Source organism: Cololabis saira, chromosome 1 (assembly GCF_033807715.1).
Source record: "Cololabis saira isolate AMF1-May2022 chromosome 1, fColSai1.1, whole genome shotgun sequence".
Lineage (NCBI taxonomy): Eukaryota > Metazoa > Chordata > Actinopteri > Beloniformes > Belonidae > Cololabis > Cololabis saira.
In genome coordinates, this window is record NC_084587.1 from 35,923,999 (window position 1) to 35,940,570 (window position 16,572).

Sequence of the window (16,572 nt, forward strand, 5' to 3'; positions counted from 1 at the left end):
TCGTCAGTGGTGAAAGAAGGAGGTGAAGTAGAGGCAAAGTAAAAAGTCACATTGAGTGATCAGACGAGAGAAATTCTTTTTGTCGTTGTTTTTTTTTGGTCAAAGTTTAATGATATGCATAATGTGTGGAAGCTTTATTTCTGTGACTGGTTGCAGGCTGCAAGACTCACCATAGAATGTGCAGCAACTGCATGATATACGAGCTGAAAAAAGACCAAAGCACTGTTAGTTGTCTGATTGAAAATGTAAAAACAAACTTGAATGGATATAACGACCAAAGCAGATGCACTATCATACTGTGTGTGTCAATTGTGCGGGCATGGCCCGAGTATGTCAGTACAGAAGGTGCAGCAAAGAGGAAAATACCATGACAAGGGTTGCAACCTCCTCTCAGGCTGCTGCTGCTGGTGAGAATACAGACAGGACAAGTGTGTTTGTACAGTACAGTTATGATGTGTGAGCACTCACGATCGCATGTACGCACAAATGTTACTGGGAGGAAGTGATTATACCTTGGTCAGGGGGAAACCTCCACTTCAACAGCTATTGTTCAGCCCTTCCTGATTGTTAGAGAGGAAGATCAGAATCCAACCAGTCAGACTTTTTCTTTACTTCACTTCTTTTTGCCGCTGTTATCTCTCCTTTCCCAGTCTATTTTCCCCCCAGTTTAGCTCTTTTTCTTTTTATTTGTAGTGATGGAGTTGAGATAAAAGGCCTAAACGCAGTCATACTCAGGCAGATATGATGGCACGCGCAATGATTTCACATGCAGGATGCCTTTACATATTCAGCAAAGACTTTAATGCTATCCAATTACCTTAACATACATGCAATGAATTACTCAGGCACATTTTGAGGTCAGCTGTGTTGTGCTGCCATCTGTTGTCCAAGAAACACAATAATTATTGGAAAAAAATGTTAAATCCCCAGCTGGGCTGGGCCCCTACGTCCAACACATGGCACACATATGTCTTCTGCTGTGAATTCAGCAGACTTGATTCATCCTCCTCTTCTGTATCTTCAGTGACCCTTTTTTTTCTTTTTTAAAGATACGTTTTACTATATTGCGCATGCGCGGAGGTTGGGTCACGGCACGCGCACACCTGTCTCTCAATTAATCAGAGGAATCAGGTGTGATTGGATTCACGTGAGGCTCCGCTGCCCATTATAACCTCGCTGTGGCAAGAGTCCCACTATCCCCAGACTGCACCGGTGGAGTTGAACGAGTTGAAGCCTGAATTAAGATCAAATATGCCCACCAAGAACCCTGTTGACGTGCGCATCACGAAATTTAAAAATAAAGGGAAAGATGTATCCGTAAGTTTGCAGCTATTTGTCTAATAAGTAATGTGCCAGAATGGTATGCAGGTATGTGAGGATGTAAGTATGTTGTGTATGCGGTGTAGGTGTGTGTGTGCATACAATACATATACTATGCACAGAAGGATGAGTGATATTATAATGATGTAGAATTTATTTAAATAAGAATTAATACTGGAAGTACAGCAATGGCAAAATATTTACATGAACGAAAAGAGAAAATATTGTATTTTAACATTAAAGTTATTCCACATTGGGATAAGATTTTGTAAAAGTCAAGTGCTGCTGATGATGATCTAAATAAGGGTTAGGATTACATAAGTCTACAACTTCCTCATCCTTTTGAACATGCATGCAAAAAAGGGAAAAAAAAGCCAGTGAGGCATGTTTTTGTTTATGATTGTTATGATTTATATTATATTCTGTATTTATCATGATTATTATTTAACTATTGTTCTTTGGTTTAAATATAGCCTATATATATATATATATTCTTTTTTTTTTTAGCATGTTCGAAATAAAATTTTCATTCAACATGTTTTGGTTGCCTGTGAGGCTTGTTTTGTTTTTATTTATAAATATTGCACTGTTTTTTTGTGTTTTTTTTTTTTTTAACAATGTTCAAATAAAGGATTCAGAAAGAAAGCATTTTTAAATTAACTTCACTGTCGTCTCTTGTAGAAACTTCGAGAGAAAAGGATCTCTGAGTGCGTGGAGCTGCGCAAAGCTCAGAAACAGGAAAGTTTCCTGAAAAGGAGAAACATAACGCTGTCGTCGCTCCCCGACGAGGACGCCCTTTCACCCGACAACAGCGAGCCAGTGAGTTTGCGCAGAAGCTTTAATTGCTGCATTACAGCCAGTGGCTCTAACGGCGTGTCTGTCATTTAGTTGAACCTGAGGATCGAGGACATAATTACAGACGTGAACAGTCAGTGCAGAGAAGCCCAGACTCGAGGCTGCCAGGCCGCCAGGTGCGCCATCTGGGATCAGCCTGGTCTCAGTCCCCTCCTTTTTTTCCTGAACTGAAACATAACATTCTTACAAATTGAAGCTCATCTTGACCTTCTTGATAAATAGTTTCCACTCTCCTCAGGAAACTGCTTTCTAAAGGCAACGATGTTCCTCTGAAGGAGATCATTGATGCCGGCCTGCTGTCCCGTTTCGTGTACTTTCTGACCATGGATGATGAGCCGACCCTCCAGTTTGAAGCAGCCTGGGCCCTCACAAACGTGGCCTCTGGGACCTCTTGGCACACACAACAGGTAACTGTGGTGTGTGTGTGTGGTGACTTGCAAGTTGTTCTACCCATTAATACCTGGATCACTGGGTGTGATTTCATTGCTGCCCTCAGGTGGTGGAAAATGGAGCTGTACCAGTTTTCATCAACTTGTTGGCCTCACCAATGTTGCACATCAGTGAACAAGCTGTATGGGCTCTTGGAAACATAGCAGGTAAAGAGATTGTACTTTAAATTGCTTTTATTGGGGAATTTTTTCCTAATATGACTAGGGCTGTGCGATTTTTGGACAAAAATAAAATCCCTTTTGTTTTGGCAAAACTACAAAAGACAATGGAATAAATTGTTTCAAATATTTTCTTTATTTTTAAAGAAAAATAGCAAACTAATTCCCCTATTGGGAATGAAGTGCAATTGAAAGATACTGTAAATCCTCCTTGAGTTTAGTAAAGTGACAACATTTACAATTTTCTTGACCAAACAAAGATGACTAGACGAGCTCTGTCTGTAATGCAGCCAGCTGCAAAAAAGGAAAATCGATTTTCTTTTTTTTTTTTTTTTTTAAAGCATCGTCTTGATTGATAAATCCGATTTAGATTTAAAATCGATTAATCGCACAGCCCTAAATATAACTATCAGATGGTGAAAAGCCCAATCAGTTTCTGAACTTGGTATGTGGCTTGGAGACTTTTTAAATACTAAATATTTTGCTGGTATTCAAAAAATGTGGCGTCTTCACAGGTGATGGTGCAGCTTATCGAGATGTCCTTATTGAGTGCAATGTTGTCCCTGCCTTGCTAGCTCGCATCTGCCCAGACACACCAGTAAGTCAGATCTTAACATTACCAGTTATAGAAATGAAGCTCAGCTTTCACATCTCATGTAATGGTCAGAAATTGTGTTTTAAGCTGCGTACTTCCAGAATTAAATGTTCAGTGTAACACACCTGCGGTTACCTGCAGCAGTGCAAGGTCTTCATGAGAACTGACTTGAAGTAAATGTCTCCCTCTCTGAAGGTTGGCTACTTGCGTAACTTAACGTGGACGTTGTCCAACTTGTGCCGAAACAAAAACCCATGTCCACCTTTGTCCGCAGTCCAGCAGGTATGAAATGTTGTCCTGTTGTGGCTTGGTTTCAGTCGGTCATGATGCTATTCCAGCAACATTAACACTGTTCATCTGTTATCCATTCTAGGTGCTTCCCTCCTTGATCCAGTTGCTCCATCTCAATGATAAGGACATCTTATCTGACGCGTGCTGGGCAATCTCTTACCTTTCAGATGGCACTAATGACCGAATTGACATTGTAGTGAAAACTGGCATTGTTCAGCGACTGGTGGAGCTTATGAACCACAAGGACCTCTGCGTCATGGTAGTGCACTTCTGTTCTGTCGACAATATAACCCACATCTGGATTTTCAGAACTCGTAAATGAACATGCCACTAGTCAATGCTATTATGCTCTAATCTGTTCTCGTCTAACCTGACATCCAGACCCCAGCTCTTCGTTCCATCGGTAACATCGTGAGTGGCTCTGACCTTCACACCCAGATGGTGATAGATGCTGGAGTCCTCACTGTCCTACCCAAGTTGATGAGGCACTCAAAAGCTACTGTGCAGAAAGAGGCAGTGTGGGCATTGTCAAACATTGCCGCTGGACCATGTAAGCAAATCCAACAGCTGATCACTTGTGGCCTGCTTCCCCTACTCGTGGACCTGCTCAGAAATGTGAGTAGCCTTCAGATATGTTTAAACAGGTGTGTGTGCAATTTGTTTCTGCCATGTTCAACTCTTCCTACAGGGAGACTTCAAGACTAAAAAGGAAGCGGTGTGGGCAGTGACCAACTTCACCAGTGGGGGCACTGTAGAACAAGTTCTCCATTTGGTGCAGTGTGGCGCTCTAGAAGCAATAATCGACCTATTGCAGGTCAAAGATGCAAAGGTCATCCTAGTCATTCTGGAGGCCATCAACAATATGTTTATGGTAAAGGAAGAAAACTAGAGGCTTATTTAAAAAAAAAAAGAAACCTTTTACAGCAATTGTGCATGTAGCTGAAAACCCAGACTCTTTTTGGTAACATTTTTCAGGCTGCAGAGAAGCTTGGTGAAACGGACAAGCTTTGTCTGCTGATTGAAGAGATGGGAGGGCTGGAACGTATTGAGCTGCTTCAAAACCATGACAATGATGTGGTGTACCAGGCGGCACATAACCTTATCGACAAGTACTTCAGTGATGTAAGTCTTATGGAGAGTTGCAGCTCTACAGTGTTGAGATCATGACTGACCTGATCTTCTTTCCTAGGCTGACCATGATGGGCTGCATGTTGATGCTACACAGGATGTATTTAAGTTTAAGACATCTGATGTTCAGAGAACCTTTGAATTTTGAATGATTGTTTAGACAAATGAGGTTCTTTCCCAGTGTAAACAAGAAAAATGCACATGGTGAAAGTTAATCTCTTTACAGGTTGTTGTCCTCTGCTTTTAATGCTTTGAATATACATAATAAAGTTTAAATATTGTAATTTATCCATGAGTGGAGTTTATTCTGCACCATTACATAACACATGGCTTCCTTTTTTTTAGAAATGAAACTGACTTTCTGTTGAACTTCAGCAATATAATGCCCTTCCACTACTTCCCCAACTTGTACCAAGTGTGGACAGTCTGCAGGAAAAAGCACAATTGCTGCAACAGTTTCAGTTTTGAGATGATTCCTGAAATTAAAGTGACGTTTTTATTACTGAGAGGGAAGGGGCCAAAGGCATACTACAGAGATGCAAGACGAGAGTAGTGTGACTTTTAAAAGCAGCTTCTTCCAAATTAATATTGTGACATCTAAAATGACTAAATTAGGACTGAGTCTCAAGACTTTATCTTAAAATGCTTCAAAGGAAATCTCTGAATATCAGTTTTGGGAACGACTTTGGCGGCTGAAAATACGAGAAGGGTGGGTTTTTGGTTTTTTGCCACATCATTCTCAGTATTTGCCATTCCATTTATAGGTGGAGAAAATTTTCTAAAAATAGCAATGATCAGCCCTAATTTGTGCTGACAATGGGGAAACCCACCATTTACATGGGAAATTTAGACTTGAATGGGGCTTTCTTTTCTCGCGCCTCATGCCCTGCCCCAACAGCAACTGTTGTATAAAATGTCATGTTCAGACCAAATTACACCGCAGCTGCTTTCTCTGGTAAGAATACATTTCTTTTATCATGTACAGGACTGTCTCAGAAAATTAGAATATTGTGATTTTTCTGTAATGCAATTTATAAAAAAAAAAAAAGTCATACATTCTAGATTCATTACAAATAAGTATTGCAAGCCTTTTATTTTAATATTGCTGATCATGTCTTACAGCTTTAGAAAACTCATATCCTATCTCAAAAAATTAGAATATTCTGGGAATCTTAATCTTAAACTAAACTAAAAGAAGACTGAAGCAGGCTGTAGTTCAGAAGGAAGTTATGATCTCTCCGAGGTATTGTGAAAATTGTATGTATATTATACATTTAATAGTAAATATATTCTAAATCTCTGTAGGCTGAGTGTATATATAGTTTAGAAGTTGAGTATATTATATGTAATATTTATACTTCTATAAATAGAGGGATGAGTATATTAAGTCGGTGTAAACTATCTTATAAGCAGAACAGATCTGGTGATAGTAGCAAATAATGCTACTTAGGATGTGGATGGTTGGTTACTTAATCTTTTATTTTTGGTTCAATTTATTATTTCAGGAATTGTGAAGATTTTTCACCCTTTTTGAGTTGGATTGTCATCTTTATTGTCATGTTATATTATCTTTTGTATGTCTATGTGTGGTCCCCAGGAAGAATAGTCTTCCCATGGGGATCCATTTTAAATAAAACTAAGCCATAATCAGCAATATTAAAATAAAAGGCTTGCAATATTTCAGTTTTGTAATGAATCCAGAATGTATGACATTTTTGTTTTAATTGCATTACAGAAAATAAAGAACTTTATCACAATATTCTATTTTCTGAGACAGTCCTGTACATTCTCAGCATAAATGTAGAGGATTGTTTATTTTTTCAAACATACCAATTTCTTTTTTGTCTCCCCCGTCAGATATAAACATGAGTGGTATCAAGTTGGCGTTCATTCTCTTCTGTCTCTATTTTAAGAATGACATTCTGAATGCAAAGATGGTAAGTTGGCTTATAAATCAAAATCCAGTCCCGTGACTACCACATAACTGTTGTGAAATGTTTTCATTGTTTTGATCCATTCTAAAGGTAAACTCTAGAAACGGGTGTACTCAAGGAAACTTTCATAGGAAACTATTTAATAGAGGCATTACTTATCCATTAAATGCCCCTTTATAATGTCCTCTGCAGCTGAAATCTGTGCTTGAACAATGAAGTGTAACAGTATTTACCAGACATGGGTTAGATGGAAAAACACGGATGCATGTGACTATCTTTCAAGTAACCAAAATTGGAGTGTTTTAAACTTTCTACATTTTAAAATGGAAAAAAACAGGTTGGAAATGTTTGGTTTTGTGTCAAACTATAAATAGAATAATATAAATTGGATCACAGCTCCCTTTGTTTGAATGATCTTGATATTAAACTGCTCACTTTCTATATTTTCCTGAACAGGACACCCCTTTGGAAGATTCTGATCAACCGAACAAGCCCTCTCACAATGAAGTCATATTGGCTTCTGTAAAGACCTCAAACATCTCCGTCCATACTGTTGCACAGGAAAACACAAAAGCTTCACTGATGTCCTCCGGTCTCCTCCGGCTCATAAGCATCCCTCTGAGCTTGTCTCTCAACTCTGTTGACGACATGTATTACGGCTGTTCCCAGAGGATGCTCATCAAGGTGACGCGTCACTACCTCCCAAGGAGCACCAGGGACGGTATTCACTCCACACACACCAAACTTTGCGCTATTAAAGCCATGCAGAACAAGGACGTCTATGACCAGCTATCTTGGAATCACTTCAAGGCATTGTGTGCCTACACGGCAGGTGCCTATGATAACTTAAACCATGCCGTTCGTGAAGGAAAACCTTCTTACAAGACCTCATTTGGATTTCATGCTCTGCACTTCTTGTTGTCTGATGCCATCAGGCTCCTGAAAATCAACCAAAGGGGCTGCTACACAACCTTTCGAAGAAGCAGACTGCTCTTCATTGGGGAACGTGGACAAACCATGCGCTTTGGCTCCTTTGCCTCCAGCTCCCTCAACAAAGAGCTGCGGCACTTTGGACAGAGGACCTGCTTTGAGATCCGCACTTGTTTTGGTGCCCACCTCAAGTCTTATTCAGAGTTTGACGCAGATGAGGATGAAGTATTAATTCCTCCATACGAAATGTTCAATATTGTCTCTGCCGACATGTCGGGACAGAATCATTTACAATGTGATGCTTTCTACAAGCTTGAGACAGCTGGGATTTACAGTGGTCTCAACTGTCAAGCTGTGGACCTTTGAAAAGCTGGAAGTGTGTGTATACTGTATATAACCCCCCTTTTTTTTATATATAAATGTGAAAAATAACAGTGATAAAGGATTTCATCAAGACTTCTACATGTAAAATAAAGAGTTTTTTGATCTCATACATACCAGTTCTGTCTCATGATGTTTTAGCTTACATGTGATACCAGATGTGCAAAATTACAAAACAAAATGTCAAATCTAGCTGTCATCTCAGAAAAGCATTTCTGACTACAACCGCAAGTTCATAAATGGATCAGTCGGGCTATGACTCTGACAGTTTGGCCAGTGTTAAAAAGGAACCTGGGGTTATTTTTATTTTCTTCTATTAATGATTTATAATAGGCAGTTCTGGCATTACAGAAGGCTCTCCTGTATGTTCTGAGATTATCTCGCCAGGCTAGGTGGGATTCTTCATGTTTGGATGAATGCCAAATCCTTTCAAGCTTCTGTGAATTTTGTTTCAGAGTGTTGGAGTTATACCAGGGAGCGAACTTCTTCAGTTTTATTATTTTCATTTTTATTGGAGCAACAGAGTCTAGTGTTGTTCGTAATGAGTCTGCAGGCCTGCTAACTAAGAAGTCGATTTGTGTAGGACTGAAGTCATTATAGGAGCCATTAATTGTGTTAGGCCACGGCATTGTGTAGAGTGCTGATGGGATTGATTCTTTGAATTTGGTTATGACACTGTCTGACAGACATCTAGAAAAAAAAAATTTATCAGATGGGGTGTAGTCTCGCAGTATGAAATCAAATGTTATCAAGTAATGTTCAGTTAAGAGAGGATTGTGTGGAAAGATTACTAGGTGATCAAAATCAATTCCATATGTCAAGTTATGAGTTTATCAACATTCTGGTTGAAGCCAATTGAGTCGAATAGAGCGTAAAATGCAACGCTAGGGCAATCACCATCAATATCTACATGAACATTAAAATCACCTACAATAATTATTTTGTAAGTGGTGAGGACTATGTTTGATAGAAGCTCTGAAAATTCAAGTAAGAATTCAGTGTATGGTCCAGGAGGGCGGTACACTACAACAAACATGATTGGCTGACAGGTTTTCCAGGCTGGGTGAGAAAGACTAAGGCCCTGTCCCAATACTACCACTACCCCTACTTTTCAGCACTACCCCTAAATTTTGCGCGTTCCCGTGAGGGTAGTGGTGTCCCAATTGCTCTTTTCACCTAGGGGTAGTGAAGAAAACTACTGTAGTGGCTATGAATCTGTCCCTATGGATCGAGGCTTTTCGGATGCTCACTAGTTGATCTAGGACCAGAAAAATTTCCCAGAATGCTTTTCGTCGTCATTTGCGGACTGAATCAAAAAAAAAAAAACATGGCGGACATTTCTTATTTTTTAGTGAATAAAATCAATATTTTGAGTTAGTTTCTGCATAAAAATGCGTTTTGATTAAATTTCTAGCGAGAAATATATATTTTACTTTCATAATATTCACTCAGTGAATGTACATAATCACTCGTTTGCCCGTTGTTGCGAAGATCACGCCAGAATAAAGGCTGATTTATGGTTCCGCGTTACAGCAACACAGAGCCTACGGCGTAGGTTACGTAACCTACCCCGTAGCCTCTGCGTCGATTTAACGCGGACCCATAAATCAGCTCCGGAGCCGGCAGGCAGAAATCTTGAAATTTTCGGAGCAAATTTCTTAACAGGCGTAGCTACAACTGTTAGATTTCGTCTATTAAACCAACATTTATCTTCCTAAATGATTTATTTCAGCCAGCGGTAATTCTCAACAGAGCTGCAGGTTTCTCCCCCGGGACGACGGCGCAGGGCGATCACTTCCTTACTCCGGCTGCTGCTGCTCCAAGCCGGCGGCTCTTATCATCTCCGAAAACATCGGGTCAAATTTCGTAACAGGCGTTATTTGGATAAACTGAGCCCAGGTTGGGGATCTTAACGGTTACTTTTACACTTGAAAAAATATTAAAACTTAATAAAGTGGCATATTAACAGTGCTACAGCTGAAATTAAAACAGCTTTTGGCTCTCAGCTTCCTGATTTTAGGGGTGGTGCTGAAAGTAGGGGTAGGGGGAGTATTGGGACAGGGCCTGGGAAGATTTCAAGTGCCCTAAAATCTGTGCCTTCTTTTTTAGGGGTAGTGGTAGTGAGGGAGGGCTAGTGGTAGAAAGTAGGGGGTGTATTGGGATTGGGCCTAAGTCATTTACTAATGCAGCTTTGAAAGACTGATCTAATGTTTGGCAGTTCACATTAAATTATTCTATTGTTTTGTTTTGAAGACGTCGAGCTGCTTAATTTAACATGGGTGAGGTTGTTTTTGTTAACAGCGTTGAAACTAGCATGTGGATGAGACAACCTTTGTCTGGTGGTGATGTGAACAGGGATGAGGGAAAACTGAGCAGCAATGCGTCCAGAACATCCAGGAGAGCCAGGGTGCATAGTGGAGGAAGGGGGGTCAGATTTGGGTGCTAGTACCAGGGGAGGCCTAGAAACAGTGACCTGAGAAACCAGGGAGGGAGGGTCCTGGGGCATATTGCACTGCATGCTGAATGTTTGTGGATAACAGGTGGGAGCCCCATTTATTTGGGTGAACAGATGAACAGATTGAAATTATCAATGAAAGTCACACCATGAGTTCTGCAGGCTCGAATCACATCTATTAAAAAAAAAAAGAAAAAAAAAAGGCACCACGGTTTTGTCATAGCTTGGTATCTGTTGCAGTCAAAGGGAGTGTTTTCTGCAAGACTGTATGTTTGAGTGTCAAAACTGTGCCTTCTTTTAATTGCAAAGTTGTAACAAATAATCCCCAACAGGAAGTGAAACTATAGACATTAAGCCCACAAAAAGCAGTCTGGAAAGTTTCTGCTGAAAAAAGAGACAGGAATTGAGTCATTTGAAACTGGGGGGCGGGGGGGCAGTAGTTGAAATTCCCATGAATGCATCCAGGTGAGTCAGTGGCAGATCATCTTTGGCCTGATGTATGAGATGGAATAATACTAGCTACAAGTGTGCAGGTTAGTGCAGGTCAGTATTCAGAATAAACAAGTTGTACAATCAGAATATTTTAGGAAATGTCAAAAGTTATTGAAAACCACGAAACTGTTGCATAAATGAAAAATACTATTCTAAAAAGTACACTGGACACAATCATTAGCACTTTTTTGATGAATGTATGCATTCCCAAACACAATATTGAACCTAAGACTGTTTTAATCTTCAGTGTTCACATAGACAGAATAAAGAAGAAATTCCTGTTTCAACTGTCAATGTAAAGTTTTTCTCCAGGTGGTGCGAAGTTCCAGAGTTTGGGAGCAGACTGGGTGTGGTGCTGAGGCAGGCAGAGGGGACAGTGAGGTGGATGGAGGAATATCTGAGGGAATGGGCTGGAGTTGTGATCTGGAGGTTGTCAGATTTTTTAATTCATTTTTTTGGCAGACTGGGAGCCAGTGTTGCTGCTGCATGATGTGGGTGATGTAATGGAATGATAATGATCTAGGTAGCAGAGTTATGTACCAGTTGGACAACAATGGATAAAATGCATGTGTGTTTGTGGAGGGCTGTCTGGGGAACACCAAAGAGGAGAGAGGTGCAGTAATCAATTCAGGAGGTGACAAGACAGTGGACGAGTATGGAGGCAGTGAGGACACTGAGGGAGGAGAAGGGGGAAATAAGCAGAGCAGGTGATGTTTTTGATATGGGAATGACAGTCTGCTATCGAGGATGACACCTACAGACATCTATAGGGGAGAAAAAGGATCCCATAAGAAAAGAGCCACGAACCAACAGTAAAACATAGCAGTGGTTCAGGCATGCTGCGGCAGGGTTCTGATGAGGACTGATGAAATAAAAAACATCAGAAATGATTTTTCTCTTACTTTACCTAGTGTTGGAAAAGTCAGAAGATGGATTTTTTTTGGAATTGTTATCAGAAATACCAATCCAACAACATTAACATGTTTGTAATGGAGAAGCTAGACCAATTCAAATGCATACAATAAGAAAATAAAGTAATTTCTCAGTATTTTAAAACCCGCCGATCACAACATGCAAGTGTGAAAATATTTCAGTGACTGATCACTTCCAGCGGCCACTTGAGGCCATGTTCTCTCCATCAGCTGTTAGCTAAAGTCTTTTAATAACACAGCAACTAACTACACATGAAGGTCCACCTGTCTTCAGGGATGTCTGGTAGATGACCCTGCTGACATCCTGACCTGCAGTCGCACCATCTGTCCACCTCACTGTCTGCTGTCTACATCTGTTTATATAGTCATCCCTGTAGGGTACCAGCTAGCCATAGTGTGTGTCTCTCCTTTCTCTGTTCTTCTTTCTCTCTGTCTGTTCTCTTCTTTTCCTGCTCTGCCCAGCTGGTCTTCAGCAGGAGGGTCCACCCTTATGATGCAGGTCCTGCTCAAGGTTTATTTCCTCCTAAAGTGGAGTTTTTCCTTGCCACTGTTTGGCTACAGGTTTTTCTCCAAGTAGGAGAGTTTAACTTTTTACCCTCCATTGTTTATGTTATGTTTATGTAATAATTGCTCAGGGCTCATGTTCTGAGTCTCTGGAAATCGCCTAGAGACAACTTCTGTTGTAATAGACTCTGTATAAATAAAATTCAATTGAATTGAATTGATGGAAGAGAGACATTATAAACTATTATAAGCGCATTTTGTAACAAAGGTTGTTTCCAGTGGCGTTTTCTTGTTTTCACTCATGCCCGGTGAGCATGGATAGGCATGTGATATGCATTTATGGTGGTATAACATTTTTATTCATTATATTCCTTACAAAGACTTTCCAGCTTTTTATCCTCATGGTACAAAATTGATATATTGATATATAAAAAACACAAAACAATCTACTCACATTTAAAGAGTGCCAGTTCAACCTGGCAAGATTCTCTGCAAAAGCACCAAATATTTGGTTCGGATCAACTTGAGTTTACAACAGTCACAGGGTGCATGTGTCTACATCTTCTCATAAGTGAGTTCATGTCCGCAGGTTGTGCAGGTTTTCTTGTAGAGGTCCTCCTCTGGATCCACCACCTCCTCTGGTCCATACTCGTGTTGATGACTGCCGGTGGTTTTGGTCCACATGCTGCTCCTCACTGCCCTGCGTAGTTCTGAAACACACATGCACAGTAGATGTTTGACCCACACAGCACCACTCATTTAGCAGTGAGGGATTTTCCCTCGAATGGTCAACCAACCTTTGACTTTTTTGTTGAAGCGTTTCTGTTTCTGCACCTCTTTGTTTTCTTCCCTCGTCTCTCTAGCCTCCTCCAGAGCCTCCTCTGAACCCCAAACCTCCATGCATCTCTTCTCCACCTCCAATGCAAAAAACAAACACACATGCACACAATTATTTCATTTACTAATAAGTTTAACAATTAAATGTAACATTTAGGGTCCAACAAACTAATATGTATAACATATAGAGGTTTCTCAAACCAGTTTTCCATAAATTATGTTATTATGACTTAATAGCATCAAGCGATCAAAGAGCTGCAATGCATCCTATTTTTTTTATTTTTAACTAATCTGATAATTGGCAGCCAGCTGTGCGTTGTTTTTTTATTTTTCTTAAGATGCAGTGCCCCATGTATCAATTTAACAAACTTACCAGTTAAATTCAAAAATGCCACCTGAACTGGATTTATTTATATATATATATATATATATATATATATATATATATATATATATATATATATATATATATATATATATATATATATATCAATATCGCAGAAATGGCAAATGTATTATATTTAAAGTTCCGGATCTAATTCCAACTCAAGTATTGTAAAAAAAATGGTAACAAAATTACCAGGATAACAAGCCTTTGATATACATTTTACAGCAGGGATGTACACAAGTCAATCACCAATTAGTCTCTGCTAGTTCACCTTTGAGAAAATAAAGAGGAAATCCACAACAATAACTTCCTTTTTAGGAGAAGGAGAGGATACTGCACATGGGATATTATACCACTTAGTTTCTGCTGCACTACTGGACATCTACAACCCTACGTCGAAAAGACTGGGGAGGAAATAAGGAAAGAGGGAAGAGAGAAAGAAAAAAACAGTGATTTTTTTATTTTATTCAAGCAATGTGTACCCAACATTTTTAATATTTAGTTTCATAAACACTTCCATACCGGGGGATCATTTTGCAACACAGAAGTTACAACATTTTAAATCTGACACAACATAAAAAATACTTACTAATTAAATCTGTGTCACTGCTACTTTTTTGAATATCCAAGACTCTGTGTTGTTTTTTTTCTAAGAAGTTGTAGTCAGCGGTATGTTGTGTGCTCATTGGTAGTACTATATGTTGCAGTTTGAATAAAAATGAATTCTATCTTAATATTCTGTAATAATATTATCCAACATCACATACATTTCCAGCATCAACACATAAATCAAATAACTTATAATATGAATATTACATTCATAAACACAATACGCAGTGTTGATTATTAATACTTTAATGTCATCCACATTAGTCAGTCTGGGAGAATTTGTGTGTCTGCACAAACAAGCATTCCTACCTGCAGATGGAGGTAGAGCTTCATGTCGCCCCAATGTGAGTTATGAGGGTTTTTCCTCAGTATAAACCTGAGCGGGGGTTCTCTTTTATCGAGATCACAGTCCTTGAGTAAGTAGCGCTGCTTGGCCTCAGTTCTGGAGATCAGCTTGTGCTTCTCTTCATTGTCTCTGAAAAGGACAAAGGCCTCCTTCATCAGTCAAGGAACTTAAATTACATTCATATTTTACGCAAAATGAAAGAGTTACACAAGATGAGTTTTTGGGGCAACAAAGTAAAAAGAAATTTGAAAAACAAAGTTATCCGGTATTATTATGAATATTTTAAAAAATCTGTCTCGATTGAATGAAACATCAGAACTACATCATCACATTTACACTTCAGAAATAGATGGACAACTGTATGATTGTGTTATAGTAGCTTTTTTTTTTTTTTTTTAAAGATTGCAGGATCTAATATCAGTATTTCATTTCTGTCAGATGTGTTTGTTCATCTGCTAATCACCATAAAATGTTACCAGTATCCAAGCAAAATCACAATGGAGAGCCCATGAAAGTAATGTTTTACTACTGGTATGTGTGTGTGTGTGTGTGTGTGTGTGTGTGTGTGTGTGTGTGTGTGTGTGTGTGTGTGTGTGTGTGTGTGTGTGTGTGTGTGTGTGTGTGTGTGTGTGTGTGTGTGTGTGTGTGTGTGTGTGTGTGTGTGTTTACCTGCACTTGTCGCACACAGACAAGTCGAAACTGTTGCTGAGGAAAGAATCCATGAAGGGTTTTTGGCAGGTATCACACAGAAGGTACTCTGGTTCAATCACCGGAGCTGTCAACAAAGCACACAAAGATGAAAAGATACACACACACTCTCCTTCTCTCACTCACTCACTCACTCACTCACTCACTCACTCACTCACTCACTCACTCACTCACTCACTCACTCACTCACTCACTCACTCACTCACATATACACACACAGCTCAAGGTTTATTTCCTCCTAAAGGGGAGTTTTTCCTTGCCACTGTTTGGCTAAAGGTTTTTCTCCAAGTAGGAGAGTTTTTACCCTCCATTGTTTATGTTATGTTTATGTAATAATTGCTCAGGGCTCATGTTCTGGGTCTCTGGAAAGCACCTAGAGACAACTTCTGTTGTCTCTAGGTGATATGCATTTATGGTGGTATAACATTTTTATTAATTATATTCCTTACAAAGACTTTCCAGCTTTTTCAATAACTTTGCACACTGAAAATATCATCATGATACAAAAGTGGTATATTTGCATTCATTCGTGAAGAAACACAAAACAATCTACTCACATTTAAAGAGTATACACACACACACACACACACACACACACACACACACACACACACACACACACACACACACACACACACACACACACACACACACACACACACACACACACACACACACACACACCCCTACCTGGCTGGTGCACCACCACCTTGACCTGCTGCTCTCCATCCTCCTCCTCCTCTATGAAGAAGCCGGCCCCGGAGTCGGTGGTCCTGCAGACCTTGGCGGGGGCCGGGCCCTCCGGGCGGCTCGCCAGCCGGGCTCGGCGGAGCATCAGCGCCCGCTGCCGGTTCCGCTCGATCTTGGCCCGCATCGCTGCTGAAAGCTCGCATTTGTCGCCCTGATCTGCATCGGGACCGGCAGGATCAGGCTGTTGTGACTGTGGCGGGTCCATGTTTCCTCCGTGCAGCAGCGCTCCCCGCACACACACGTGCACCGCCGCTCATCGGACTGTGTTATTGTTGTTACAAAACTGACAGCAGCTTCCGCCCGCTGCTTATTCTTCTGCTCGGTGTCGGTCTTTGGCTGCTGCCGCTGCTGCCGCCTGTCGCCTCGGAGCCCCAAGAGATACTTGAGCAGATTTTTTTTATTTATTTTTTTTATTCGTCTCAAAGGTTCATTACTGTAATACCCGTCGTATTTTATTTGTTATTTACTGTTTAATTATGTCTTGCCGCTTTTAATGTTGATGTAAAGCA

General features: G+C 40.1%; 3 protein-coding genes across 3 annotated transcripts; 2 read left to right on the forward strand and 1 right to left on the reverse strand.

The window, feature by feature from the left end:
* Positions 1 to 1,251: 1,251 nt before the first annotated feature.
* kpna7 (karyopherin alpha 7 (importin alpha 8)) lies at positions 1,252 to 4,978 on the forward strand. Its single transcript, XM_061721923.1, has 12 exons — positions 1,252 to 1,317; positions 2,002 to 2,139; positions 2,209 to 2,291; positions 2,414 to 2,582; positions 2,672 to 2,771; positions 3,299 to 3,381; positions 3,574 to 3,660; positions 3,752 to 3,928; positions 4,051 to 4,284; positions 4,358 to 4,540; positions 4,645 to 4,791; positions 4,859 to 4,978. Exons 1-12 carry the CDS (start codon positions 1,252 to 1,254, stop codon positions 4,943 to 4,945), a joined length of 1,554 nt encoding a protein of 517 aa, XP_061577907.1. The 3' UTR covers positions 4,946 to 4,978.
* A 2,335-nt stretch (positions 4,979 to 7,313) lies between these two features.
* On the forward strand, positions 7,314 to 8,027 carry LOC133424132 (NAD(P)(+)--arginine ADP-ribosyltransferase 2-like). The gene has a single exon (XM_061714949.1). The coding sequence runs from the start codon at positions 7,314 to 7,316 to the stop codon at positions 8,025 to 8,027; it is 714 nt and encodes a 237-aa protein (XP_061570933.1).
* Positions 8,028 to 10,794: 2,767 nt separating this feature from the next.
* On the reverse strand, positions 10,795 to 16,363 carry xpa (xeroderma pigmentosum, complementation group A). The gene is made up of 5 exons (XM_061721936.1): positions 16,004 to 16,363; positions 15,275 to 15,380; positions 14,569 to 14,734; positions 13,223 to 13,340; positions 10,795 to 13,135 (listed from the first exon to the last, which is right to left on the reverse strand). The coding sequence occupies exons 1-5, from the start codon at positions 16,266 to 16,268 to the stop codon at positions 12,981 to 12,983; spliced, it is 810 nt and encodes a 269-aa protein (XP_061577920.1). The 5' UTR covers positions 16,269 to 16,363; the 3' UTR covers positions 10,795 to 12,980.
* Between the last annotated feature and the right edge of the window lie 209 nt (positions 16,364 to 16,572).

Bases quoted from the DNA above. Each gene is read 5' to 3' on its own strand.
- kpna7 (XM_061721923.1), top strand. From the start codon at position 1,252: ATGCCCACCAAGAACCCTGTTGACGTGCGCATCACGAAATTTAAAAAT. The intron at 1,318-2,001 runs GTAAGTTTGCAG...CGTCTCTTGTAG, and splicing joins ATAAAGGGAAAGATGTATCC to AAACTTCGAGAGAAAAGGAT. The intron at 2,772-3,298 runs GTAAAGAGATTG...GCGTCTTCACAG, and splicing joins GGCTCTTGGAAACATAGCAG to GTGATGGTGCAGCTTATCGA.
- LOC133424132 (XM_061714949.1), top strand. From the start codon at position 7,314: ATGTCCTCCGGTCTCCTCCGGCTCATAAGCATCCCTCTGAGCTTGTCT.
- xpa (XM_061721936.1), bottom strand. From the start codon at position 16,268: ATGGACCCGCCACAGTCACAACAGCCTGATCCTGCCGGTCCCGATGCA. The intron at 14,735-15,274 runs GTAAACACACAC...TGTCCTTTTCAG, and splicing joins TCTGTGTGCGACAAGTGCAG to AGACAATGAAGAGAAGCACA. The intron at 13,341-14,568 runs GTAGGAATGCTT...TTTGCATTGGAG, and splicing joins AGCTCTACCTCCATCTGCAG to GTGGAGAAGAGATGCATGGA.